The sequence below is a fragment of the Giraffa tippelskirchi genome, chromosome 10 (genome assembly GCF_054371585.1).
Source record: "Giraffa tippelskirchi isolate mGirTip1 chromosome 10, T2T-mGirTip1v1.2.pri, whole genome shotgun sequence".
NCBI lineage: Eukaryota > Metazoa > Chordata > Mammalia > Artiodactyla > Giraffidae > Giraffa > Giraffa tippelskirchi.
The window spans coordinates 17,201,929-17,228,177 of NC_137284.1; the positions used below are offsets into that span (position 1 = coordinate 17,201,929).

Here is a 26,249-nt window from a genome sequence, read left to right on the forward strand (position 1 = left end):
GACTTTTCAAAAAAAATATCTCTAGTGAAATAATCCTATTCAGAGAAATGATATTACACTGTAATATTTTTCTGAATCTGTATATTTTCACCTAGAACAAGAGTTTCGCACTGTTTAGATTTTCTCTAAATGAGGAATATATCAATATTTCTGCCCTTTTATTCCTGAACCATGGACTGGGAGTCAGAGTCACTGCAACTAATCTGTTTTAGAGATCACCTAAAACCAGACTTACATGGAGAGGGTAACTTAGCTTAGTTTCAAAATTCCTAATTCTCAATTTGATCTGCTTGCTTCCATAGAGTTATTTTCATTTCCTTAGGAAACATCACATTTCACATCAGGTTGCTAGAGATAAAGCCTGGTTCCTAGAGATAAGCTCGGCTGGTGATGGGATGATAGACAGTATGCTCTCTGCCAGTCTGCCCTGACCTTGACAACTCTCTCCTGACCCCTGGTCTAGGTTAAATGGGGTCTCCATTGAGAAAGTCAAGAAATGTGAGTCATGAATATTCACATATTCAGTAGAGACTAAATCTAGAGCGAATGCTGAGAGTTATCCCATTGAAGGAGTTCTCTTTAGTTCACATCTCTCCAGGCTACTCTCCGGGGCTGAATTACATTTAATTGAAGGGCAATTCCAATGATATGAGTTAAAGTGTGATCTGGTGTTATCTCAATAAGTAATATGATTTGCATTTCCTTCTAGACCGCAGAGCCTATCCTAGTGGCTGCCTTCGTGGAGTCAGGGACCCGTGGAACACTGCCTTTTTTCCAGCTTTTCTGGGCTTGACCACACCCCCCAATTTAAGGAGGCCACTCTATTAGGAACATTATGGTCCCTGCATCCTCTTTAGCCTCCGAGCAGAGGATTCCCGCAGGTAGTTGGGAAGAGACCATAGACTTTGAGGGAGCTCACTCTGGACCCATTCTTCACCCAGTCTCTCCGGCAAAGTAGTAAGTGAGTGGGGTGTGAGTGGAGTGTGAGTTTCTGCCTATAACTTTGCGGTCCATTTTGCTTTTTTTTTTTTGTTCATTTGGCGGAATTAACCGGTAAATTGATGGGGACTTTCAGTATACAAGCGGCTTTCTCTTTCTCTTTTCATATTTTTCTATATTTTTCATTCAACTGCTTAAGAACCATTTTAAAAAACACTTCCTAACCTTGTTAGAATAGTCTGAAATCAAGACTGTCTCCCCTTTTGTCCTGTTTCATAAGAGCAAAATCACGCACATTTAGACCCTCGCCGATTAGTTGTCAGAAACTGAATTTTTTTCACATCTTGGAGCGCTTGCAAAGAAATAAAGCTGTACTTAAATGTAGACATTTCTTTCCTTTTTTCTCTTTCACTCCTAGTGAGCCATTGTTTTACTTCTGAAATTTTTGAAAAATTTTCTTTTAAGCTCAGCAGCTTCATGAATTGCTTATATTGTGAGAAAATTGTTACAGGTTTGAGTCTTGCAAATCAGACTAGGCTTTTTGGTGTTTTTTACCTGTTCCTTGACTCAGTTTTCCAAGGGATGGTACTTCTTCTTTTGGACTGTACCTGTGGCAGGAGGAGTTTGAAAGTCAAGGTGGGTATTTCGTAGAGCTTGAATCTCTGGGCAGCTTTGCGCACAAGCAGGGAGTGTGGATGGCCACCTTCTTCCATCGGTGATTTTTATATCTGGCAATCTCATTTTGTTTGGGGCTTTTCATCTATTATGAAAACATCTCTGTCACCCCCTTTTAAAGTTGCATTTCATGTAGGCGAACTGTTCAAAAGATGCTGGGTTACCGAGATCAAGGCATTTGATTGCAGGTTTTCCTAATCACCTTTTGGCTAAGTTTTTTTTTTTTTAAATCACAAGGCCATTTTCCCTCCTACTTCATACCATTCCTGTGCAACTGAAAAGGGAGATATTTGTTAAACAACGGGAAATCCAGGTTCTGAAATGGCAACTCTGGCAGCTCCATTTGATTTGTAAAACGCTTGGCACTCTGACTCTTTCGACAGCTGTTAAGTCTCGATGGCAACGCCTTCTTTTTATCTAAAGAGAAACCTCTTTGCTTCTGCAGGCATGGGCCGGGCAGGGGGGCTCTGGAGATTCTTCCTTACCTGTTGTTTCTGAGTGGAGGGGAGAGAGAGCTAATGAGTTAATGTCTGCAAAGTGCTTTGAAGATGAAAAGGCCTTTTCATGTGTTCAGCATCGTCGTTATTAATATTAATATTTGAAGAAGCACGCTGCTCCTAATTGTAAATCAACAACTCCCATCCTTGCCAACTCAGGAGTGAAAAAACAAACAGCGAAGGCAGCCAGGCAGTCTCTTCCGTCCTGGTTCCGCCACTGAGGATGTGGGAAGCCTGATTCCAGAGAGAGCTGCTTACACGGAGGTGCTGGTTATTAGAGGTGCAGGGAGGTCCCAGAGCAGAGCCTGGGGGAGGGTGGGTAGCAGGGTGGAACCCTTCAACATGGGGTCACCTGTGACCTTGGAGGACGGGGTGAAAGCATGGATCTGGGCCAACTGCCTGGCTCAGATGATAATGGAGTTCAAAGGTGATGGGGTCAGAACTGGCACTAGTGCAGGCTTTGGTCTGTTAGAGATTGGCTTTGGAACTGAGAACAAGTTATTTGATGTGACTGTGCTTTCTTTTCTTCCTCTCTAAAATGGGAATACTGAAAAAAAATGTGACTAACGATTTGTGCTCCACTTACTTCATGAGAATAGAAGTAAACAGCCTAGAGCTTTGAAGAATGAAAATAGTGCCAATAAGGCTGAGGGAGAGTCTGAAGTAACCTTGTAACAAATTGGGTGTGTGGGTGCCAGGTCCTCAGGGAGGGTGAGTCAGAGGGCCGACAAATGCTCCGGAAACACATTGTTGGCACTGCCAGGTCCCTCAGTGATAGCATCAAAGTGTTGCTTGATTTCTTACTGATAATTCAAGTTCTGCTATATCGCCTGGTTTTATTGATTGGTGAACAGATCTGTTTCTTACAGCAATTCTCCTTCTCTAATTACCCACTCAAAACTCCCATTTCTGCATCAAACAGCAGAAGGGAGCTGGGACATCCTTTCCCTCCTCCTCTCCCTCCTTCACCCCACCTTCCTCCTCTCTCTCTTTCTCTCTCTCCTTCTTTTTGGAAATGAAAATATATTTAGCATTTGAGCACAATAAGTATGGTGGACAGCTGTTTAGTGCCATTTGAGGGGAATCTTCATTCCTGGGCCAACCCAGATGCGAAGGCCACTCACTTATTTGCCCCTGCATCTCCTTTATCCCCGCTCTACTGCAAATGCAGCTGTAGGGAACTCTACCTTTTAATCCTGATGATTGTATGGGTGTAATACCTGTCTTTTCCACTTCACTAGACGAAGGATAATCACCCCTGAAGTTTCCTGAGCGCTTGGCATGTCCTGGGGCTCTTGTGCTCTGGACGGGCTGGGCTGCTTCTTTAACCTACAATGAAGTTGGTGAGGTGGGCACTCTTGTTATTCCCATTTAGCAGATGAAGACTCTGAGGTTGATACTCAGAATGATTTGCTTGGTGGTGAGACCTGATTAGAACCAAAGGCGTATATACGTATACTGATTCACTTTGCTCTACAGCAGAAATTAACGCAGCATTGTTAAGCAACTATACTCCAATAATTTTTTTTTTTTTTTTAAAGGACCAAAACCATATGGATGTAGAGCTGTGGCTAGAGTCATGTCTCATAGGAACCTCAGTAACTTTGAGGCACTTATACAAATACAGGCTAAAATTTTCTGCTTAGCCCAATGGTTGATTTATCTGGGAGAATACCGTGGCTTACGCTTCTATTCCAAAGGAGAATCTGTGAATTAATGATTCATTGTTAGGAAGACACTGACTCTGAAGAAATGCTACAAGGTCTAGTTGACAAGATCAGTAAATCTTGATCCTCTTGGGACAAATTTTGATGGAATTTCTTGGGACAAATTTTGATGGAACTTCAAAGAGCTGCAAAACATAGTGCAAAGAATTTCCAAAAGATTCAAGTCCTCTTTTAAGTTCAGCGTGCATGAAATAAGACTTCCCTGGTGGTCCAGTGGCTAAAACTCAGCTCCCAATGCCTGGGTTCTACCCTGGTCAGGGAACTAGATCCCACATGCCACAACCCAGTGCAGTCAAATAAATAAATAAATATTTTTAAAATATGAAAAATAGAGTGCCCTTTGGAGCTCCCAGTGATCCTTAAGCCAAAAGGATTCCTCTGGGTGGGGGAAGAGCAGCGATGACTGTTTCTCGACATTCAAGGTGAGGTAGCTCAAACCCTGGCTTCTTAGGAAAGGCGGGAAGCCCCCACCCTCACCTGGGCACAGGGCTTGAGAGGGAGGCATGGCTCCTGGGCTGCACCTTCTCCCTGGCTGAGCTTGCAAGGCAACTAAGATAACAACCAAACCTCTGCTCAGCTTGTGGCCCAGACTCTTCTTGCCTGTACCTCAGCGGGCTCTGCCTTCCAAACACCTTGTTGTAACCACTCCTGAATTTAACCAAGGAAGTCCGGACATTGCCTCGTTGCTCAAAATGAGCATCGCAGGGGATCTTGTCGGAAATGCAGACCGTCTGGCTGTACCTTGAAACCTGCTTCTCAGGTGATTCCTAGGTGATTGCTATGCAAATCAGTGTGGAAAGCATGGTTTAAAAGCAAAAGCAAAAACAAAAAAGTTGTAAAAACCGAACAAACAAAAACTCTTGCAGTATTTTCCACAGCAGCTTACTACTTGCTTATATTGATATCTCGTTGCCAAAGTGTAAGGCCACATAAGAGTCATATTTCTATCAAAGGAAGCTGGATATTTCCCCTGTGTGCTATGCAATCTTTCAGCCTGTTTGTTCCCCAAGGTAAGAAAACTGCTTACTTCTTGGTTTTATGCATAACAATGGTACAAGCAGACCGCCATTCAACAGAAATTGTGGTGCTTTTCTCTTGTGAAATTCTTGGCTAACGCTACTCAACCTGTGATTATGGGAGGGAATCCTATTTTGATTATTTAAATGCAAGTCTTTTTAGAAAGAGATAAGGTATATTGGCTATCTGGGTTCTGCTTCTAATATATAAATAAATAACCTCTGCAGTAAAAACCACAATTACTATTCATTAGTCAATGCTTACTAGTGCCAGGCACTGTGATAAAATAGCGATAATAATAATAGCCACTATTTATTGACCATTTTATCATGTGTAAAATAATATGCAGGGGTTTCATTTTATATAATCCTCCTCAATAATCCTGAAAGGGTTGGTATTCTTTTTTCCATTTTACAGTTGAGGAAATAAAGACTTTGTGAGATGAAGAAATTTGTCTTCACACTCAGTAAGGGCTTCCCAGGTGGCGCTAGGGGTAAAGAATCTGCCTGCCGATGCAAGAGACATGGGTTCGATCCCTGGGTCAGAAAGATCCCCTGGAGGAGGGCATGGCAACCCACTCCAGTTTTCTTGCCTGGAGAATCCCGTGGACAGAGACGCCTGGTGGGCTACAGTCCATAGGGTCGCAAAGAGTCAGACCCAACTGAAGCGACTTAGCACACATGCACACACACACTCAGTAAGGAGGTCCCAGTCAACCGCAGTCTATCTATCTTTACCACTCTGCTAAACACTTAACCTCTCTGGGTTCAGTTCATTCAAATAAAAAATGGACAGATTTGATGAGATTTTTTTCCAACTCCAAAATTCATTGACTTTACCAAATCCCTCTTTATATAAGCATGCCAGGAAGCTGTTTAGCAGTATGCTGAGAAATTTGAAACTTACAATTTGGGCAGTAGAACAAATAAAACCCCACCGTGAAAAATGACCATCAGACGTAGTCCAAGAAGTTGCTCGCTGGATTTGAGAGCTTGAAGGCAGCTGGTGTGCTTCGTTCAGTGTTAAAGGGCATTATTAAAACTCTCTGGACTCCATTCATTCATTGCTCTCTCAATAGCTATCTCTATATTTACGGCATCTCTCAGTTTTGTTGAGAGCTTCTTAAGAGCCAGAGCCATATCTACATTCTAGATTTTATCTGACCTAACTCCACGCGTTGTGGGTTGAAAAGTAGTTCTTTAAACTTCTAGGCTCCTTGGGGATTTTTTTGGCAGTCACCATGGGGTTAGAGTTGACATTTTAGCTTGAAGCTCTCTCTGGGTTCAACGTGGCCAAGAATCTCATATACCATGACCTCTGCTATAGCTGTCCTTGAAGCCAAGATGCTTCACATCATTCCTCCAGCTTACTCATTTTTGTTTCCAGTTTCTTAGAAAAAAAATCTAATTTTTAATACTATAACTTTATATTTCCCCAGCACACTTTTTTTTAATTAAAGTATAATTTGCAAACAGTAAAAATCACCCTTTTTAGTGTATAGTTGTACAAATTTTGGCTAATGTATAAATTGTATTACAATCAAGGTATAAAACAGTTCCATCATTCAAAAAAATTTCCTTATGCTTCTTTATAGTCAAATCCTCTTCTCACCTCCAGGCCATGTTCTTTGACCCTATGGTTTTTCTTTTTCAAGAATATCATATAAATGGAATCATATAGTAGGTAATCTTCTTTCATTTAGCATACTTTATTTTAGATTTACTCATGCTGCTGAGTGTATCAATAGTTCTTTCCTTTACATTGCTATGTAATATTCCACTACATGATATTCCAGTTATAGCTTTAATTTTGATAATATATTATTGTTAAGTTTACTACTACTACTATTGCTATTTAAATCTGTATCTATACTAAAAAAGTCCAACCTTTTAGTTTGGTAATCTGCCCTAGAGGGTCTTTCAATTTCATCTCCCACTTCCCTACAATCCATTTGACTATTGGGTTATTCTTTGTTCTCTAATCTACTGTTTTCTTATTTCTGAGTCTTTGTGCATACTTCTAGCTACCCATTTTTCAAGGCCTATTTCAATGCCAATTCCTCTTGAAGTTTTCCTTCAGCATCCTTCCAGAAGTCATCTCTTCATCTTTTATGTTCCCGTAATATATCACTTACACCAGCATTTCTCAAACTTTAATGTGCTTATGGATCATTTTGGAATGGAACCTGAGCTCTGTAGTTCTCCTAGCTCCCAAGTGCTTGTCCATGCTACTGGTCTGAGAGAAACCACCGTACTATTGAGTAGCAAGGTCTTATAATTGTCTCATCAACTAGAAAAATAACTATATAAAAAAGAAAAGTGATTTATTCTCAGCTTGGGAATTACCATAGCATCTAATATAGGGTTATGCAGCTGGTCAATACTAGCTAACTAGATCAAATCCCATTTTTTTTTTTTTTACCATATTTGAGATTCATTTTATTCATTCAGAGCTTAGCACTAATCTAAAAATGTTTGTTATTCATGTAATTTTGGAGGCATGCATGTAAATTTGATGAGCTCGGGTACGTTCAGGGTGGTATGGCCACAGACACGCATGCATGTAAATTTGGAGACAAAAAGAAACAGCTGACACTCATAACTTTCTCTTGCATATAATTAACATCAATAGTATGGAAATATAATTTGGTCCTGATAACATTTCACACATTTATTCTTTCCCAAATTTACTATAATAGCTTTCTTGCTCTTATAATATAGATTTTCCATGTAATTGCTTTTGAAGTTGTTGTTTAGCCACTAAGTTGTGTCCAACTCTTTGCGACCCCATGGACTGTAGCACACCAGGTTTCTGTGTCCTTCACCGTCTCTCAGAGTTTGCTCAAATGCATGTCCATTCAGTCGGTGATGCCATCCAACCATCTCATCCTCTGTTGTCCCCTTCTCCTCCTGCCTTTAATCTTTCCCAGCATCAGGGTCTTTTCCAGTGAGTCAGCTCTTCACATCAAGGGCCAAAATATTGGAGCTTCAGATTCAGTATCAGTCTTTCCAATGTAATTGCTTAGATTCTACCTAAAAAGTAAAAGCTATGAAGAAGAACATTTCACTGTTAATATCTGGCCTGTAATTATCCTTGAATCTACCTTTATCTAATTCTGTTAGCCAAACACTCATTTTGCCACAGGGTTCTGAATGATGCAAATCCCATTTTTTTATTTAGCTGTTTATTGAGTGCCTACTACACGCATGGCACTGGAGTACGTCTGAAGAACAACCATGGTTATTTTCTGAATTTCAGGATTCGATAGAGGATGAGGAGTGCCATTTGAGGACAAGACTGTAGCTACTTTTATTGTCAGACAGCTGATTGAATGTTACGTTTAGTTTTGCAGAGGATGTCCCCATACTAGAAAGAGCAGAGCCTTAGTTTCCGGAAAGTTTCGGAGACTTAAGACTGGCATTGTGCTCGTAAAATTCCTAGACATAGAAGAGCGGGCAGCTTTTAATATACTCCCTTGAGGTTTACGAGAGATGCCCCCTTCTGCCTCTGTTGACAGCACCATCCCAGCAGAGTAATGGAGAGGTATTTTTTTCCAGGAGGAAACATAAAATGCTCTGCAAGGCACTATTAGCCCCTGATTATCACAGCTCAGCAGATGAAAACCATCTTAGTCTCTGTTCCTTTCGGGAGATGGTTAGTGAGTGACTTTTGTAATATTATAATTACAGGAGTCCATTTTTAGTATTCTAAGAAAGACTGGTTGAGCTGTGTCGATTCATACAGGACGTGAGAGTGTTATGGTTAATTAGAAGATGAGACTTGTTCAGAGAAATACGAGATGCATATGAGTCATTTTCAAGCCTGTGTTCAAGTAAGAGCTGGGGGACTCATTAGCAGTGAAGCTGGGGAGAAACAAGACTGACATGTTCATTAATCTGTGAGTTGATGTTTCGTGAACTTAGTGAAAGAGTCAGTGAATTGACTTTAAGATGCAGAAGCCAGTAACCCATGGATCAGAACATGGTCTTTATGGGCTGGTTCTGGCTCTTGAAATAAGATGGAATATTTATTACCATCAGTTGGAATACTCAGTCAAGAAAATCAGGTTCTTAAAGAATTAGGAGTGACAGAAAGAATCCATCTTCAATTCTTACCAATTTCTTTTCTGCTTATGGTGACCACAGTTTCTTTGGGGGACTGAGGCTTGTTCAGCTATCTAAATCTGCTTACAGTTGAGTTTTTGGAGATTTAGACGTGGTAGCTTCTGTTACACTGGCAGATCAAGGAAGAGAATGTCTTAAATGGCTTGAAAACTACAAATGCACTTCTCATGAGAATTAGAAAGAAAATGATGGGAGACAATACACTCATCAATGGGCTATGTCCATTAGTTCAGAGAAGAATATGATCCAGCTTGCAGTTAATATTAAAGAAATCTAACCTTAAGGTTGCATATGGACACATCATCACAGATGATGTCCTTTTTTTCCTTTGTCTTTGCTGACTTGGGTATACTCAGGCACTGAGACATAACTCCTGCATATGTTAACTATATTCACATACGGGTCTTTTCTTCATTTAGTCGTCAAGCATATTGCACATCTGTTAACACAATGTGTCAGCTAAAAAGACACAGTCCTTACCCTCTGGCAACTTATGATGCAGGATCAGAAACTTGTGATGCAGGAAGTACTCTGGACTTTGTTAGGTGCATTGTGAAAGTGAATCCCAAACCTGAGGATCGAGAACGTCCATCAGATTGACAAGATTTAGAGAACGCTCCCTAGAAGAGGTGACACTCAGTCTGAGTCTTTAAAAAACAGATTTATATTCAGAAGGAAGACATTCAAACTCCTTCTATTGTAAATGAAAGATGTTGCTTCGGTGACATGGGTGACAGTGTTGTCTCTAGTTTGACATGTGTGTGCGTGCTCATTTTCTTGGTCATGTCCAACTCTTTGTGACCCCATGGACTGTATCCCTCCAGTCTCCTCTGTCTATGGGATTTCCCACGCAAGAATACTGTAGTGGGTTGCCATTTCCTTCTTCAGATGATCTTCCCGACCCAGGGATCAAACCCACATCTCCTGGCTCTCTTGCACTTCAGAATTCTTTACCTGGGAAGCCCTTAGTTTGGCAAAGGTACTGCTGTTTAGGGAAAGTATCTTTCGAATGACTAATCCTATTGGGAGCCCAAATTCTTTTTCTCTTGCCTTCCAGAGTATGCTTGGAATATAAATTTATGGGAACTCTAAATTGTTGATATTAAGAGAAACATTTGTTGCAAATCTATTTAAATTGTGCACAACTTGCAAAAGGGGAAAAAAAAAGGAAAAACCTGCATCATCTGTATTTTCTGTGACAGTTTTCTTATACTTCTGTACTTCCCATGTGTAGTCTTCTTACCCTGGGTATGTTATAGCCATAGTTCTTGACCTAGAAGACTAACACAAAGACCAGACGGCAAGGTCAAATTTAAATCACAGTGGGTTTGTTGGTAGCACGATAATTTTGGCTTTTAAAAAGGATATTAAAAAACAGAAAAAGCTATGATTTTTCCAGTAATCATGTATGGGTGTGTGGAGAAGGCAATGGCACCCCACTCCAGTACTCTTGCCTGGAGAATCCCATGGATGGAGGAGCCTGGTAGGCTGCAGTCCATGGGGTCGCTAAGAGTCAGACATGACTGGGTGACTTCACTTTCACTTTTCACTTTCACGCATTGGAGAATGAAATGGCAACCCACTCCAGTGTTCTTGCCTGGAGAATCCCAGGGACTGGGGAGTCTGGTGGGCTGCCGTCTATGGGGCCGCACAGAGTCGGACACGACTGAAGCGACTTAGTAGCAGCAGCATGTATGGATGTGCGAGTTGGACCATAAAGAAGACTGACGCCGAAGAATTGATGCTTTCAAATTGTGGTACTAGAAAGACTCTTGAGATTCCCTTGGACTGCAAGGAGATCCAACCAGTCCATCCTAAAGGGGATCAGTCCTGAGTGTTCATTGGAAGGACTGATGTTAAAGCTGAAAATCCAATACTTTGGCCAGCTGATGCGAAGAGCTGACTCATTGGAAAAGACCCTGATGCTGGGAAAGATTGAGGGCAGGAGAAGAAGGGGACGACAGAGGATGAGATGGTTGGATGGTGTCACTGACTCAATGGACATGGGTTTGGGTAAACTCTGGGAGTTGGTGATGGACAGGGAGGCCTGGCATGCTGTGGTTCATGAGTAGGACACGACTGAGCAACTGAACTGAACTGAACTGGGAGATAGTGATGGACAGGGTAGCCTGGGGTACTGCAGTCCATGGGGTAGGAGATAGTGGAGGACAGGAGAGCCTGGTGTGTTGCTGTCCACGGGGTAGGAGATAGTGAAGGAGAGGGCAGACTGGTATGCTGTGGTCCATGGGGTCACAAAGACAACAGCAACAACAAAATAATAATCCCAATGCAAACCTGTAAGTGACATCACAGGTATCAACTAGAAGCGGAACAGAGCAGGGGGCAGAGTTGAGGGGAGCTGGTTTCAGCCTCCACTGAGCCTGGTCTCCCCAGGGTTCCCTGCTCTTCTGCTTCCTTGACCTGAAACACCTCTCTGAGTCCCCACCTCCCTTCCTTCTGTGTGTCTCTCAACCTGCACCTGGAATGACCCAGATGGAAGCAAGTGTCAGCCTGTGTTCAGGACTTGTGGAGAGCGGGACTCCAGAGGCCATCACATGCTTTAGAAAGAACCAAGGGCTCCCCAGAGTCCCAAAGCATTTTATTGGACGCAAGATGCCCACATAAACCAAAAGGCTGCATTTTTTCCCCTCTGCATGGTGTGCCCATTTTCATCCTGAAAGTCCAGGGTGGTGAGGATGAACAGGCGAGGTGGCTGGTGGGCTAGTGGTGGGCTAGGGCGGTGGGGTGGTGAGCAATGGGGCTGCAGTGGACCTGGAGGCTGGAATGCACGAAAGCTTGAAGCCCACTGCCTCCTGAGCACAAAGTCGCTGCGGACACTTTTGCTTGGCTCTTGGGCACTGCGGCTCCCGTTCAAGGAAGTGAGCTCAGCTCTTCTCTGCCCTCTGTTACCAAGAATTCAAATCATTTCTGCATTCAGACAAGCCCATGGATGCCTCTAGGCTGGGGGGTAAAGCTGAATTCACACAGTTGTTTTGTTTAGGCAGAAACATTTATAATGCCAAGACAAAAACGTTGGTCCAGCCAATATCCAAATAGCTGTCATGTAGGAGGGAATTCTCCTTGGCCAACATGTCAAAATTTTTTTTTTTTTTTTACCCAAACAGTCCTTGTGCTTTTTCTGAAAGGATTTACGTCTACAGCAGCTGGTCTCTGTCACCATCTACAAGTGGAAACAGGGAGGGTTCTTTTTTTCTTTCTCCAAAAAATAATGAAGTGGTCATCCATTTCTGTCCCAGAGTTATTTCCTGAGATGAGAGCCCTCCAGAGCCCTGGCAACTCCCTCTTTCCAGCTTCCTCTGTGGGCAAAGGGCTTCTCCCCAAGGGAGTGTCAGTCACAGTGAGTGAAGCGTCATGAATTCAGCTCAGCTCACCCCCTGGGTGGGGCCACGGGGTTACTCACTCTTTCTCTCCATCAGAAAGAGAAAACACATTTCCACTAAACCTTTTCCCCAGCTACGTGGAGGGTTGGTAGGGGGAAGAGTGTTGTTTTTGATGCCTTTGAGCTAGGCTTCAGGACAAGGCGGCTGATCCCAAAAGCATTTCTTTTGCAAATGTCTAAGTCTAGCAAGAATTCAGAAGGGCAAAGACTTTCCCCTGTTTGTGGAGTCTAGGGACCATCCGTAAGGCCAAGTACACTGTGCAGTCTTCCGTGGCTTCCTATTCCCCAGGCTTTGGCAGAACTGTTTTTGGTGTTGTAGGTAAACCCCTCGTCATCTTGTATTCTAGATCTCCGTGAGTCTGTCTTCTCCACTGCCTGCAGATGGAGATCCATCCTTCTTGGCTTTATCCCGAGGCAGATAGAACGTAAGGTCCACGAGGGAGGGGTCTTTGTTTACCTGTGTGTCTTGAGCATCCCAAACAGTGCCTGGTGCCCAAGAGGCACAAAGTAGCTATTTACTGAATGATTAACAAGTTCCTGGCAGAGGAAGGCTTGAGGTGCCTGTTGAATAAATTGAGGTCTGTGATGACTCAGGGGACCCCGGGGGCTTTCTGGAGGAAACTGAGGGCTAGATGGCTTACACAAAGCAGCACTCTCCATACCTGGACATTCTCCTAAGGTTTAGGTTGCCCTGTGGGGCCCTGGAGGGGTGGGGCAACTTTTCCCTAAGAAATCAGATCTTGGTTTAGCCATTATCAGTATGACACAATCTGTGTTATCAACTTTTAAATCTCGTCTAAGAGTAGATATGACTTCCCTGGTGGCTAAGACCGTGAAGTGTCTGCCTACAATGCAGGAGACCCGGGTTCAATCCCTGGGTTGGGAAGATCTCCTGGAGAAGGAAATGGCAACCTACTCCAGTATTCTTGCCTGGAAAATCCCATAGATGGAGGAGCCTGGTGGGCTATAGTCCATGGGGTCACAAAGAATCGGACACAGCTGAGCAGCTTCACTTTCACTAAGAGTAGATATAAAACTTTTGAAGTGAGGGTGGTTGATGACTTATTAGGACTAAAATTTGATTTTGAGACAAAAAGCAGGAGCACTTCTGTACAGTATATGGGCCGTGTCCACGCTGACCAGGCCCTCTTCCCTCGTGCAGAATCTGATATTTGGTAGCTGCTCTCACTGCTTTTAGAAGCAAACACTGAATAGGGAACCACAGCCCCAGCTCCAGGTGGGAACAGTGTCCTGGGACTAGAGTAATTCGATCTTTTCCAACTCTTCCTCTCTACTACCTGGGAGTTCCTCCTGGGAGCCATTTTTGCAATCAAGTCCCTGAAAAAACTAGAAAACAACATCTTGATGAACATAATTGTTGTTGTTTAGTTGCTATGTCGTGTCTGACTCTATGCGATCCCATGGACTGCAGCCCACTAGGCTCTTCTGTCCATGGGATTTCCCAGGCAAGAATACTAGAGTGGGTTGCCATTCCCTTCTCCAGGGATGGAACCCATGCCTCCTGCACCGGCAGGTGGATACTTTACTACTGAGCCACTAGGGAAGCTTGATGAACATAGTTACTCTTAGGTATTTTACATTTTTAAAATTAATATTATTTTGATTGCATCCTACTTTTTGGGAGAAAAGATATCATTTAAAGGTGATGATTTAGTTAAACACAATAAGCACAGTTCTGGGATAAGTTATGTCTTCAGAAGATTTTTAACTTTTTTCTCAACTGTGTGAAAGTAGTTGCTGTGTGATGGTAGGTCTTAGTCAGTACAATTTTGTTGTGTAAAACTTTGTCTATGTTATCTAAATACACTTCATATGAAAGAAGATGTATATGCTCATTGGCTGTCAAGTTGTATTCAGATGGTGAACAGAGTTGCAAATTCAGCATAAGACCTACATTATTCTTGATATTTCTTGAAAGGAGGTCAGTGGCTTCAATTGTCCTCAAGAATAAAGGGAAAGGACAGACAAATATAAAGTGGAAAGGAGCTAAGTTGAAACTCAAATGTCACTCCCTAGCAATAGGAATTTGGCTTCTGAATGACATACCCAGGAATTGAACCTTCTAAATCATTCAAGAAAGACATTTTTTAAAATGTGTAATATCGAACTCATGAAAGCATATGGACTAGAGAGTGTTTGGATCAACAGAGATGTTTGCTATATAAATGATTTTCCTGATGACTGACAGCTAGCTGCAAAATCCCTTTAGCCAGAACACTCCTCAAGTGTGATGTCATTCAGACTTTGAATGGAGATAATGGCTCTCAACAAGAGTTATTTAATAATAGCCCTTCTCCTTTGTGAAGATGGGTAACATGCATTCCCTTTTGGGGTTTCTCTCTGTTTATCTGTCTCGGGGTCCTGGTTGTCATGCCTTCTCAGTAAAGGTTTTCCACCCCTCCTCTCTCCTGCTGCTGCTGCTGCTAAGTTGCTTCAGTCATGTCCGACTCTGTGCGACCCCATAGACGGAAGCCCACCAGGCTCCCCCATCCCTGGGATTCTCCAGGCAAGAACACTGGAGTGGGTTGCCATTTCCTTCTCCAATGCATGAAAGTGAAAATGGAAAGTGAAGTCGCTCAGTCATGTCTGACTCTTAGTGACCCCATGGATGGACAATCCTCCATCCATGGGATTTTCCAGGCAAGAGTACTGGAGTGGGGTGCCATTGCATTCTCCCTCTTCTCTCTTACCCTTTCTCTATTTGGTCTTTCACCAATTGATAAATGCCACACTGCGTGTGGAGGGCCAGGCTGGGGTCGCGGGTGGAGGGAGTGAGATACAAGGATGGGAATGTGACTTGAAAAGACCTATTCCTGCCCAGAAACCCTCTAAAGGGTCTTTCTGAGGTCTCTGAGTGCTTACTGTCTGCAGCAGACACCACCATTCAGGCTATCTTGCAGTCAGGAGTCAGCCTTACTCCCTGTTGGTCGCTTTGTTTTTCTATAATTATCTTTTAAAATATTTTTTTATTTATTTGGCTGCATCCTGTCTCAGTTGCAGCTCTTGGGCTCAGTAGCTGTGGTGCCTTGGCTTAGCTGCCCCGAAGCATGTGGGATCTTCGTTTTCAGACCAGAGATCGAACCAGCTTCCCCACATTGGAAGGCAGATTCTTAGCCACTGGACCACTAGGGAAATCTCCACTTTGTTTTTCTACATTTTCATTTCTTTCTCTGTAACACAAACAAGTGACCTGGATGCTTCTAAGGAAATCTGATCCGAGGCCTTTGGTTTCTCGTCCATACATGCTCTTCGCCCAGCAGCTCAGTGAGTGCTTTTTCCCACGCAGGTGCTGACGGCGTGATGAGCTACTTTATGGATTCTGCAGTGAGTGGCCCTGCCACCTACTCAGCTGCTCGACCGGCAATGCTGGTAAGTGGGACTCCTCCCCGGCCCTTCCCTGGCCCACCCTCCCCTCCCTGGGTCTCCTGCTCTCTGATCTCTCTTAGACAGAAGCAGCCAGAACACAACTCCAAGCTGGAATCAGCTTTACATCTTTTAGAGGGACTACATTGCCAGATTATCTGTCTTCTCATCACCATATAAAGTGAAACATCCAAGACTGATAGATTTGCTGAGGAAGATTTTTTAGCGTGGTTGTGTTGCAGAGAATATGGATCAAACTTGAACAATGGTTAAAGCCAGGTGACTTTTCACAGCTCAGTTCATTTGCTGAAGATTTTTCCCACATTGATGTACCTTAGACCTATTCTTCGGAGAAGGCAATGGCACCCCGCTCCGGTACTCTTGCCTGAAAAACCCCATGGACGGAGGAGCCTGGTGGGCTGCAGTCCATGAGGTCGCTAAGGAGTCGGGCACGACTGAGCGACTTCACTTTCACTTTTCACTTTCATGCACTGGAGAAGGAAATGGCAACCCACTCCAGTGTTCTTGCCTGGAGAATCCCAGGGACGGCGGAGCCTGGTGGGCTTCCGTCTATGGGGTCGCACAGAGTCGGCTACGACTGAAGCGACTTAGCAGCAGCAGCAGCAGCAGACCTATTCTTAGCATAATTTATCTTATTTTGGTCCTCATATATAAAAGCTAAAATACAGAAGTTTTCTAATCACAGAATTTGAAACTGGAAATAAAATGTGACCAGTTCATAGGGAAAATTCCTGAGTCCTGGAAAAAGAGGAGTAACAGGAATTTTAAAATTCCTTTTTAAAGAAAGTTTTTTTGCTCTTAGGGAAGAAGGCTTTTACCCAAGTTATATGCTGATCCATAGAAATATTTAGCTAAATTCCTTATAAATTTGATGTGTGAGATCCCCAAATGCTGTCATTCATCAATTCCACTGTTAAGTGAACTTTCAATATCAGCAGAAGAATCATTAACTGTTGATTCTAAATTCTGTGTGTATTTTTACAGAGGTGGCCATCATCTATTACTTACTCTGAAAATGGACAGATAAGTTTAGTGTTAATCCTTCCAAATACATTTATTGGTCTACATAGACACCAATTGACCAGAGTGCTTTTCTTCCTCCTCTGCAGAGTTTTTAACCCTGGTACCCTTCAGTTTGCCATGACCTCTCACTATAATTGTCAAAAGATCTGATGTGTTTTAATCTGTAATACTAAAAAAAAAAAATTACTTGAAAAGCTATTCCACATTCAAGGAACAATGAACACATCTTTCTTCCCTGACTGTTCTGTGACACATATTTCTTCTTTTTTAAGTGGCTTCTGTTTCCATATAAACACCATTCACTATATTTAAAAAATTAGAATCAGGGAGATGTTTAGAGTACAATTTACGTCAGAAATATATTTAAAACACACACACACAAGTTCAGACCAAAAATCACTTCATTCTGCTTAGTAGAAATTGCTAAGGGACATGTTAAGGTCCATATGGCTGGAGACTTGGCCAGGGAAAAGACTGCTTCTGCTTCTCACAAAGAAGTTATCATCTAAGGTCAGCACATATGACACTAAATCTTTCTTAAAGATAATATTGTAAAGATTTGTTAAGTAAGGATACTGTGATTCCAGGGCACACTGTGTCATTGACTTGGAAAAGTGGATTTAAAAGCAGCTTACGTTAATTCTCTTTGCCAATATTGTAATCCAATTAAATAAGATTAATAACTTGTTTAGCAATGCCATGCAAATTTGTGTTTATTTTATTTTAGGCACTGAAATAAATTGCAGTACAAGTACATAAGTTGCAGGTATAGTATTAAGTTATCCTAGACAGGGCATCTGGAAATTGTATGAGATTGAAAAAAACTAAAGAACAACTCTAAGTGTGTATTTTCAACTAAAGACCTCACCCTCAGCTGAATACACTTGGTTATTTTAATGCATTTTGAATTGTTTCCACTGGTTTCAAAACAAAGAACTCATTTATCCCCACCCCCAATAGCCATATCTGAAAAACATTATCAACCCTTGGGATCCTTTTCAATACGATGTTTCAGAGTTGCCTGGGTAAAAGCAGAAATTTACGTAAGCGAACCAATATGTTATTGTTACAGTACTTTTCGCTCACGACTTCTCTCTGGGGCTCAGTTTCTCCACCACTGGAGCTAGTTGGGCAAATTTCTCCGAACCACTGAGCAACCAGGGAAGTCCTCTGCCTTCTTCATCTATGTCTTCTTTATTTAAAAAATTAGATAAATAAAGTTGATGGGTCCAAGCTCGAGTTCAGTGAACTAGTTCCGACAGATAACCTCCAACTATGGGCTGGGCTATGATGAAGTGAAAGAATTTGTAAATCACCTCTAGAATATAAGCTCCGGGCATTAGCAGCAGAAGAACTAGCAAACCTCATCCTTTCAGTCCCAATCTGAGATCTCCTGGAGGAGTGAACCCAGTTTCATGAACTTTCCTGGACGAGAACATGAATGCCTCAGGCACCTGAGTCTTCTCAGTTCTGTTGGAGCCTTGTCGTCTAGAACTCAACCAGTGGTGTTTAATCCAATCAACCAAGTCCTCCTGCCTGGCGCCCTGGTCTCTGCGTTAGTTAGCCTGGGCCATCAGGAAGAGAAGCTATCCTAGAATGGGAAGTTTGAGGGTAAAAAGACAACCAGTGGATTTTTTAATCTGAGGTGATTTTGCCCCCAGGGGATATTTGGTGATATTTTTGGTGGTCAGAATTTGGGGAGTAGGGATATTTTTGGCTTCCAGAGGGTAGAGGTCAGGGTTGCAACTAAGCATTCTACACTACATGGTACAAATCCCCATAACAAAGAATTGTCCAGCCTCAATTGTCAGTAGCGTCAAGGTTGAGAAGCTGTGCCCTAGAATGGACACAAGATCGGGTTTGAAGGAGGGGTGGTAGTACTATGTATTGTTGTTAAGTTGCTAAGTTGTGTCTGACTCTTTGTGACTCCAGGACTATAGCTTCCAGGCTCCTCTGTTCTTGGGATTCTCCAAGCAAGAATACTGGAGTGGATTGCCATTTCCTTCTCCAGGGTATCTTTCTGACCCAGGGATTGAACCCGCATCTCCTGCATTGGCAGGAAGATTCTTTACCACTGAACCACCTAGGAAGCCTGATACTGTGTGTAACTCCTCGTATTTGAAAGGGAAATCTTAAAAAAGAAAAAAAAGTGAGACTATATTCATGTTACAAGGGTTTTTGCTAAACAGACTGCTTTAGTTGTCCAAGAGACAATCTTCTAAACCAAGACACAAATATTTTCTAGACCCCGAAGACCATTCAGTCTCAGATTCCTTGACTGAGAATTGGAACTGGCATTAGTATGATTTGATTATTTGCTGTACCAAGAGAAGGCTTAAAATAATCACAGCAACAGTTGCAAAATTCAACCTATTCCTCCGGTAAGGGCCATTGTATGCAGAACTCACATTATCTGCCTTGGGGCCCCTTTGTCCAAAGCAGGACACAAGTTCTCCCCTTTAGAAGGTCAGCCTCCTGGGAGACCTTCATGAAAGAAGTGATGTCACAGCGGGGGAGGCAGGGAAACGACATTTCTGGAAGTTGTCTGGCCATTGTGTGGGAGGGGGTGACGTTTGCAGGTACTTATATGGGCTGTGTGTCAGGGACCCTTTCATCCAGCGGGAGGAAGCACTCCTTCCTGTTATGCTGGCTGGAGAGCTTGCCGCCTTGCTCCTGGAAGTCCCTCGCACCCCTGGTCCTCTCCTGCGTCAACCTCCCCTTCACACTGCTTAGCCTTCAGAGTGGGGGCAGGGCAGGAATGGGAGGGGTAGGTTTCCCCTGGTTTTGACCAAGCATGTCCCTGTCCTTGGTTCCCTCACCAGTGTGTGGAGGAGGTCCTTGGGTCACTCGCGCTTAGGAAGCACCTTAAACTGTTCAGAGGGAAGGAATAGACAACTGCCCACTCACCTCCTCTCGGAGCTCCGGCCTTTGGGCATGCTGCAAGTTCCCTACACAGTAAGTCCCCTACATACGAATGAGTTCTGTTCTAAAAGCGCATTTGTAAGTCCCATTTGTGTGTAAGTCCAACACAGTTAGCCCAGGTACCCAACTAACACAACCCACTCTGTAATACTGTATTGTAATAGGTTTATAATACTTTTCATAAAAATAATACATAAAACATAAACACAAAAAAAGAAAAACATTTTTAATCTTACAGTGCAGTACCCTGGACAGTACAGCAGTACCGTACAAGAGTTGGCATCCAAGGGCTGGCATCGGGTGAACAGGCAGGAAGAATTACTGCCTGAAGGATGGAAAGGAGGGGGGAGATTGCAATAAGAGACAGGTGGCAAGCTGTAATGTCACTCATGCCTGATGATGATGGAATGCATGCTTGTGTCTTTGAAAGTTCGCGACTTGAAGGTTCCTATGTAGAGCACTTACTCTATAGCAATATGCCAGCCAAGGGAGACTGTTCAGAGTGTCAGACCACCTGGAAGGCCCTGAGCCTTCTGGCTTGGGCCAGGCAGCTGTGGAACATAGCCTGGCCACGCATTGGGTTGACCAAAAAGTTCCTTCAGGTTTTTCCATAACAGCTTGTGAAAAAACCCAAAGGAACTTTTTGGCCTATCTAATAGTATGGAAAGCACTTAGGCTTTGGAGTCAGAAAGACCTGAGTTAAATTTTGGTCTGCTACTCCTCACCCACATGACCTTGGGCAAATTTCTACCTCTGAACCTCAGTATTTTCATCTGTAAAACAGGCACAGGGTATAACTTACCATGTCAGGTCATTGTGACACCAGCCAGAAATATGACCTCAGTTAATTCCCTTTCCCTATGTTTACCATCTTTCTCTGGACTTTTCGATTATGTGAGATGGACACAGGGAGGGAGGAGTGGAAGTGATTCCACTGACTTTGTCCTTACAAGGGTGTGGCTAGAACAAGATGGGGCTTTGGAATGAGTGGAGCCATTCTTATTTCTCTTACTGAGAAACCTCCCTGCTTCCTCTCTATCCTGGACCAGAAATAGCTCCCCTGCCACCAGATCAAAGTTCTCTTGTAATGGGCTGGTGGTTTACAGCCCCATTGTGTAAACAAACTTGGTTCTCTTATCTCGAGTAATTGCAGTTTAATTGGGCTTCCTTGGGAAGCAATTCTCTTCTTAGCCTTTGCTGTTCGCACTCTTCACCTCCAACCCACATGCCTTAGGATGTGTTCACAGGAACGTCTGTATTGTCCCTGCAGGTCTGGGAAGTTGGGAAGGGCTGGTTCTTGTTTCTATGAAGCTTAGCATACACATTTTTCCCTTCTTTCTGGGGATCCTGGAGAGCAATGGATAAGGTATCCCTGATTAGAGAAATGCTGCTGCTGCTGCTAAGTCGCTTCAGTCGTGTCCAACTCTGTGCGACCCCATGGACAGCAGCCCACTAGGCTCCTCTGTCCACCAGATTCTCCAGGCAAGAATACTGGAGTAGGTTGCTATTTCCTTCTCCTGGATTAGAGAAATGAGAAGACAGAAAAAGAAATTTAGAATGTAAATGGAAACCAGAAAAACATTTTTTTTTCTCGTTGCTTGGGGTGGTGTTGGCTTTACGTCTGGGGAGGTGCTGGAACATGATGTTTAAGAAATGATCTATAACCATAACTCTTAGTGATAGTCAGAAGAAGTGAAGGAAAAGAGAGATTTTTCCAGAATATTAGTGAGGATTTTCTAAGATATGGGGTTCAGTAAGCACAAGCCAGAGAATTTCAGAGCCAGACCATAACCTTGAGACCATCTCCCAGCATCAGGAAATTCAGGTCCTAAGAGAGTAAACAAAGTTGCTTGAGTTTACAGGCTGGTAAAGGATGGAGTGTGGTCTGGATCTTCTGGCTCCTGGCTTGGGACACTCCTTATCATTAAGTGCACCTTGATCATATTTTTTAAAGATTTTTTTTTTTAATGTGGGACATTTTAAAAGACTTTATTGAATTTGTTACAGTACTGCTTCTGCTTTATGTTTTGGGTTTTTGGCCATGAGGCAGGTGGGATCTTAGCTTCCTGACCAGGGATCAAACCTGTACCCCTGCATTGAAAGGTGAAGCCTTAACCACTGGACCACCAAGGGAAGTCCCCATCTTTTTTAAAATAAAATTTAAAAAGTTTTAATTTATTTTTCGCCTCACTACACAGCACTCGGAATTTTAGTTCCCTGACCAGAAATTGAGCTCAGACTCCCTGCAGTGGAAGTAGAACCTTAACCACTGGGGCACTAGGGAATTCCTGGGAAGTCCCCGTCTTGATCATTTTAAGAAATGTGGGCATGGATAAGAATTTATGCCAACTCACGCATCCGTATGATTGAAGATTGAAGGCGGGAGGAGAAGGGGACGATAGAGGATGAGAAGGTTGGATGGCATCACCAACTCGATGGACATGAGTTTGAGTAAGCTCTGGGAGTTGGTGATGGACAGGGAGGCCTGGTGTGCCACAGTCCATGGGGTTGGACATGACTGAGCAAGAACTGAACTGATACATCCGTATGCTTTATTCACGGTGAATTTACCCTCCTTGGTTTAGGGAAAAAAACCGGAACTCCATTTTGTAGACTGCTGAGCAAATTGAAATTCCTGTCCAGGTTTTTCAGCATGGGAGGTTCGCCCAATCTCCTCTCAGGAGGCTCTGAGTCAGGCCCACGCTCCACCTCCAGGCTCTGGGCTGGATGCCTGAGGCTGGCACCCTATGGAGTCACTGGGAGTCTCAAGGCTTTCTGTTAATGAGTAGAAGTTGATGGGTAACACAGGATCTCACCCGCTACCTCTTAGCAAGAGAATGTCTCTTGAGTGGAGGGGACTGTGATCTCAGACTGATGTGAGAAGCTTCACCCTTGGTCACTGTCTCCCTCCCCTGACTTGATCTGCAGCCCCAGGGAGGGGGGCATCTCAGGGCAGCTTCAACTGTGGTCCAGGGGGCCCGTTTGGAGGCTGAGCACAGCTTCTCATGGAGAACGGAATCTGACAGTCCCATCTCTGCTCTTTCTGTGCTTCAGATTTGTTTCTCTCTCAGGAATCTACAGTGGTCCGACCTGCTCTTTTGCCAAGACCCAAGCCCATTGCTCTTATTGTTTTAAAAACAATTTCCTGGCCTTGAATCTAAAATTAAATCGCCCTTTGAGAGTTTCCTATTTTGTCTGTTCCTGTCTCTCCTGTGGCTACACCACCCTGGCCCCCTCCCCTCTGGTGGGAGAGCCGAAGGTGGGGGGCGTTTCCTTGTCGCCTCCTTCCCTTCTTCAGGGAGCAGGTCCCACGTGTCCCCCTGAAGCAGAAGAGCCCCAGTGTTCTTCTGAGGGCCAGATACAGTTTGCCCCAAACCCCTCCCCATGGCGGCTGAAAGCACTTCTCTGAGTAAAAAGAGGTGCTGGCTGGTCTGACATCCTCTGAAGATGAGGAGTCTCAGATGCAATGAGATGTCTGTGGAGTTGGTCAGGCCGGCCGCGGGTGGGGCAACTGGCTGCACAAGGGGAAAGGGTTTAGGATGAGAAATTCCCCACTTACTGCACAAACTTGCACCTCGTATGTGAGAGCCCCTGGACAGCTCAGCAGCCAGGCACTTCCTAACTTCATTTTTCTCTACTGAAAAACAGGGGATGTGGGGGCACAATGGTGTGTAAGCATATTTCGGGGAAGAATGAAGACAAACGACATGAAGGAGTTAATGCCTTTGCAGGGGACACAGCCTGGCATGAATCTAAATGATGACGAATTCTGGTGCTCTAGGCTTTCCCACCCTGGTGTCGTTATTTATCACATGAAAGTTGTCCGTCACAAGGTCAGGAGAAAGAATGTGAACGGATCAGCAAAAATGAGACTTGTATTTGTAAAGGAACTTGGCGATCATTGGGGCCAGTGTCCTCAGGAAACAAAGGCTTACGGAGGTTAAGAAACAGGCTGGAGACTAACCAGCTCCTTAGGGGCAGTCGTTGTTCAATCACTAAGTCGTGTCCAACTCTTTGCAACCCCATGGGCGCAGCACTCCAGGCTTCCTGTCCTTCACCATCTCCCGGAGTTTGCTCAAACTCATGCTCATTGGGTCAGTGATGCCATCCAACCATCTCATCCTCTGTTGTCCCCTTCTCCTCCTGCCTTCAATCTTTCCCAGCATCAGGGTCTTTTCCAGTGAGTCGGCTCTTCACATCAGGTGGCCAAGGTACTGGAGCTTCAGCTTTGGCTTCTGTCCTTCCAATGAATATTCAGGATTGATTTCCTTTAGGATTGACTGGTTTGGTCTCCTTGTAGTCCAGGGTACTCTCAAGAGTCTTCTCCAGCATCACAGTTTGAAAGCATCAGTTCTTCAGTGCTGAGCCTTCTTTATGGTCCAATTCTCATATCCATTCATAATTCCTGGAAAAACCATAGCTTTGATTATATGGGCCAGAAAGTGAAAATGAAAGTTGCTAAGTAGTGTCCAACTCTTTACAACCCCATGGACTATACAGTCCATGGAATTCTCCAGGCCAGAATACTGGAGTGGACAGCCGTTCCCTTCTCCAGGGGATCTTCCCAACTCAGGGATTGAACTCAGGTCTCCTGCATTGCAGGCAGATTCTTTACTAGTTGAGCCACCCGGGAAGCCCAGATCAGGACTCAAACCCAGGCTTCCTGATTTCCAGTCTCTCATCTTCTTACTGGAGCATGTGAACATCAATGCCAGGCCTAGAATGATACAGATTTACTCCTGTGGATTGCAGACTCCCGTACCCATCCATTCAGTGTTAAGTCAGCTTTGCCTCTGGGAACATACATTTTTTTTAAGCTGCAGCATCTAGAAGTATTTATGTGTCTTGTATGCTTATGGTATGGTACTAAGGCTAAACCCCAGGATTGTGTAGTTGGTTAAAGAAAAGACAGATTTTTTTGTAACACACACACACGCACACACACACACACACACACACACACACACGAGAAGGATCAGGAAGGGTTTGAGGAGCAAACACTTGGACAAGTAAGGATGCTTGGCTCAAGACAGAAACGAACTCCTATAGACATGCAGCCTCCATCTGTTTTTGATTTAGTGTTGAAAATCTACTTCCCTTTTCCCTCTTTTCTAATTGTGGGGATCTTTGGGGGCAGAGGGGAGGAAAACTCTGAGCAGAAGCAATGGTATGAGGTTTGGCAGGGCTGGGAAGTAGGTGAAGATCAGCCATAGGGAGGGAACTGGGTGGGTGGGGAGGAGAGACAGGTCCCTGATAGAAGCATAGGGCAGGTTGGGCGGGTGAGAGTGACGTAATGCAGTAGATGAAGCCCTGATTTCAGAAGAGGGCGGTGGTCACTATGGTGGAGGCATCAGGGGTGGTTTACTTTGGAGCAGGAACAAGTGTGTGTCCATCATCCTAGTAGATTCCAGACTTCAGAACTTCATGCTATTTCTTTCCAGCATCAGAAAAGTGAAGCACTTAGGTTGCAGGCTCATGTCCTCTGAAGCCTCCACAAGGATTACTGGGGTTGGGGGAGGGTGCTCATCACAGATTGCCACCGAGCAGGTCAGGAGCACATGGCCATTTAAGGCTGCCTGGATACCACCATCTTCTTAGTGTCTGTAGTGTTTTCTGTAGCTCTGCCCTTTTCACTGAACGTTGTGGTGTTTTTCCTCCTGTGTCTTCAACTGACCCTTCTTTCTTATTTCCTCTTCATTTCTCCTCCCAATGGCCGGCAACTCTATAGACCCATTTTTTTCAAAATTGAAGTATACAATATTATACAAAATTGAATTACAATATTATGCTAATTTCAAGTGAACATAGTGATTTGATATTTTTATACATTACACATGAAAAGGTCACCACAGTAAGTCTAGTAACCATCCCCATATAAAGATATTACAATATTGTGAACTGTATTCCCTTGGCTGTACTTTACATTCTCATGACTTATTATCTGGTAATTGCTGAGTCTCCTTCACTTATTTCACTCATCTCTCCACCCCCGCCCCTCTGGTGACCACCAGTTTGTTTTCTGCATCTGTGAGTCTCTTTCTGTTCTGTTACTGTTTCTTGTGTGTCATTTCTTTTTTTAGATCCCACATATAAGTAGAATCACACAGTATTTGTATTTCTCTGTCTGATTTATTGCAATCAGCAAAAATCCTTTGGGTCCATTCCTGTTGTTGTGAATGGCAAGATTCCATTCTTTTTCTATGACTGAATAATATTCCAGTGTATGTATATGTGTGTGTGTATAATTCTTATCCATTCATCCATCAGTGTACAGTTAAGCTGCTTTCATATCTTGGTTATTGTAAATAATGTGGTAGTAAACATTGGGATGTACATATCTTTTCAAATGAGTACTTTTGTTTCCTTTGGATAAGTACACAGAAATAGAACTGCTGGATGGTGTGGCAGAGCCATTTCTGACCCTTTGTCTTTTTATTTTAACTTCCATTTCCCCTGACTCTACACTTTAACTAGATCCTCAATGTTTATAGATCCACCTTTATCCTTTCCTGTCTTCTGT

The 26,249-nt window shown here is 43.5% G+C and overlaps 1 protein-coding gene across 3 annotated transcripts in view; it reads left to right on the forward strand.

Moving 5' to 3' along the window:
- Window positions 1–883: 883 nt before the first annotated feature.
- The window catches only part of ETS1 (ETS proto-oncogene 1, transcription factor), a 138,469-nt gene continuing 113,103 nt past the window's right edge, over window positions 884–26,249 (forward strand). For 2 of the 3 annotated variants that reach the window (XM_081536317.1, XM_081536321.1), the window contains exons 1-2: window positions 884–957; window positions 15,687–15,769. In XM_081536317.1, coding sequence (XP_081392443.1) covers window positions 15,701–15,769 — 69 coding nt within the window. In that variant the 5' untranslated portion in view covers window positions 884–957; window positions 15,687–15,700. Of the gene's footprint in view, window positions 962–15,686; window positions 15,770–26,249 lie in introns of all 3 variants that reach the window. The other variant, XM_081536318.1, reaches the window with a different exon arrangement.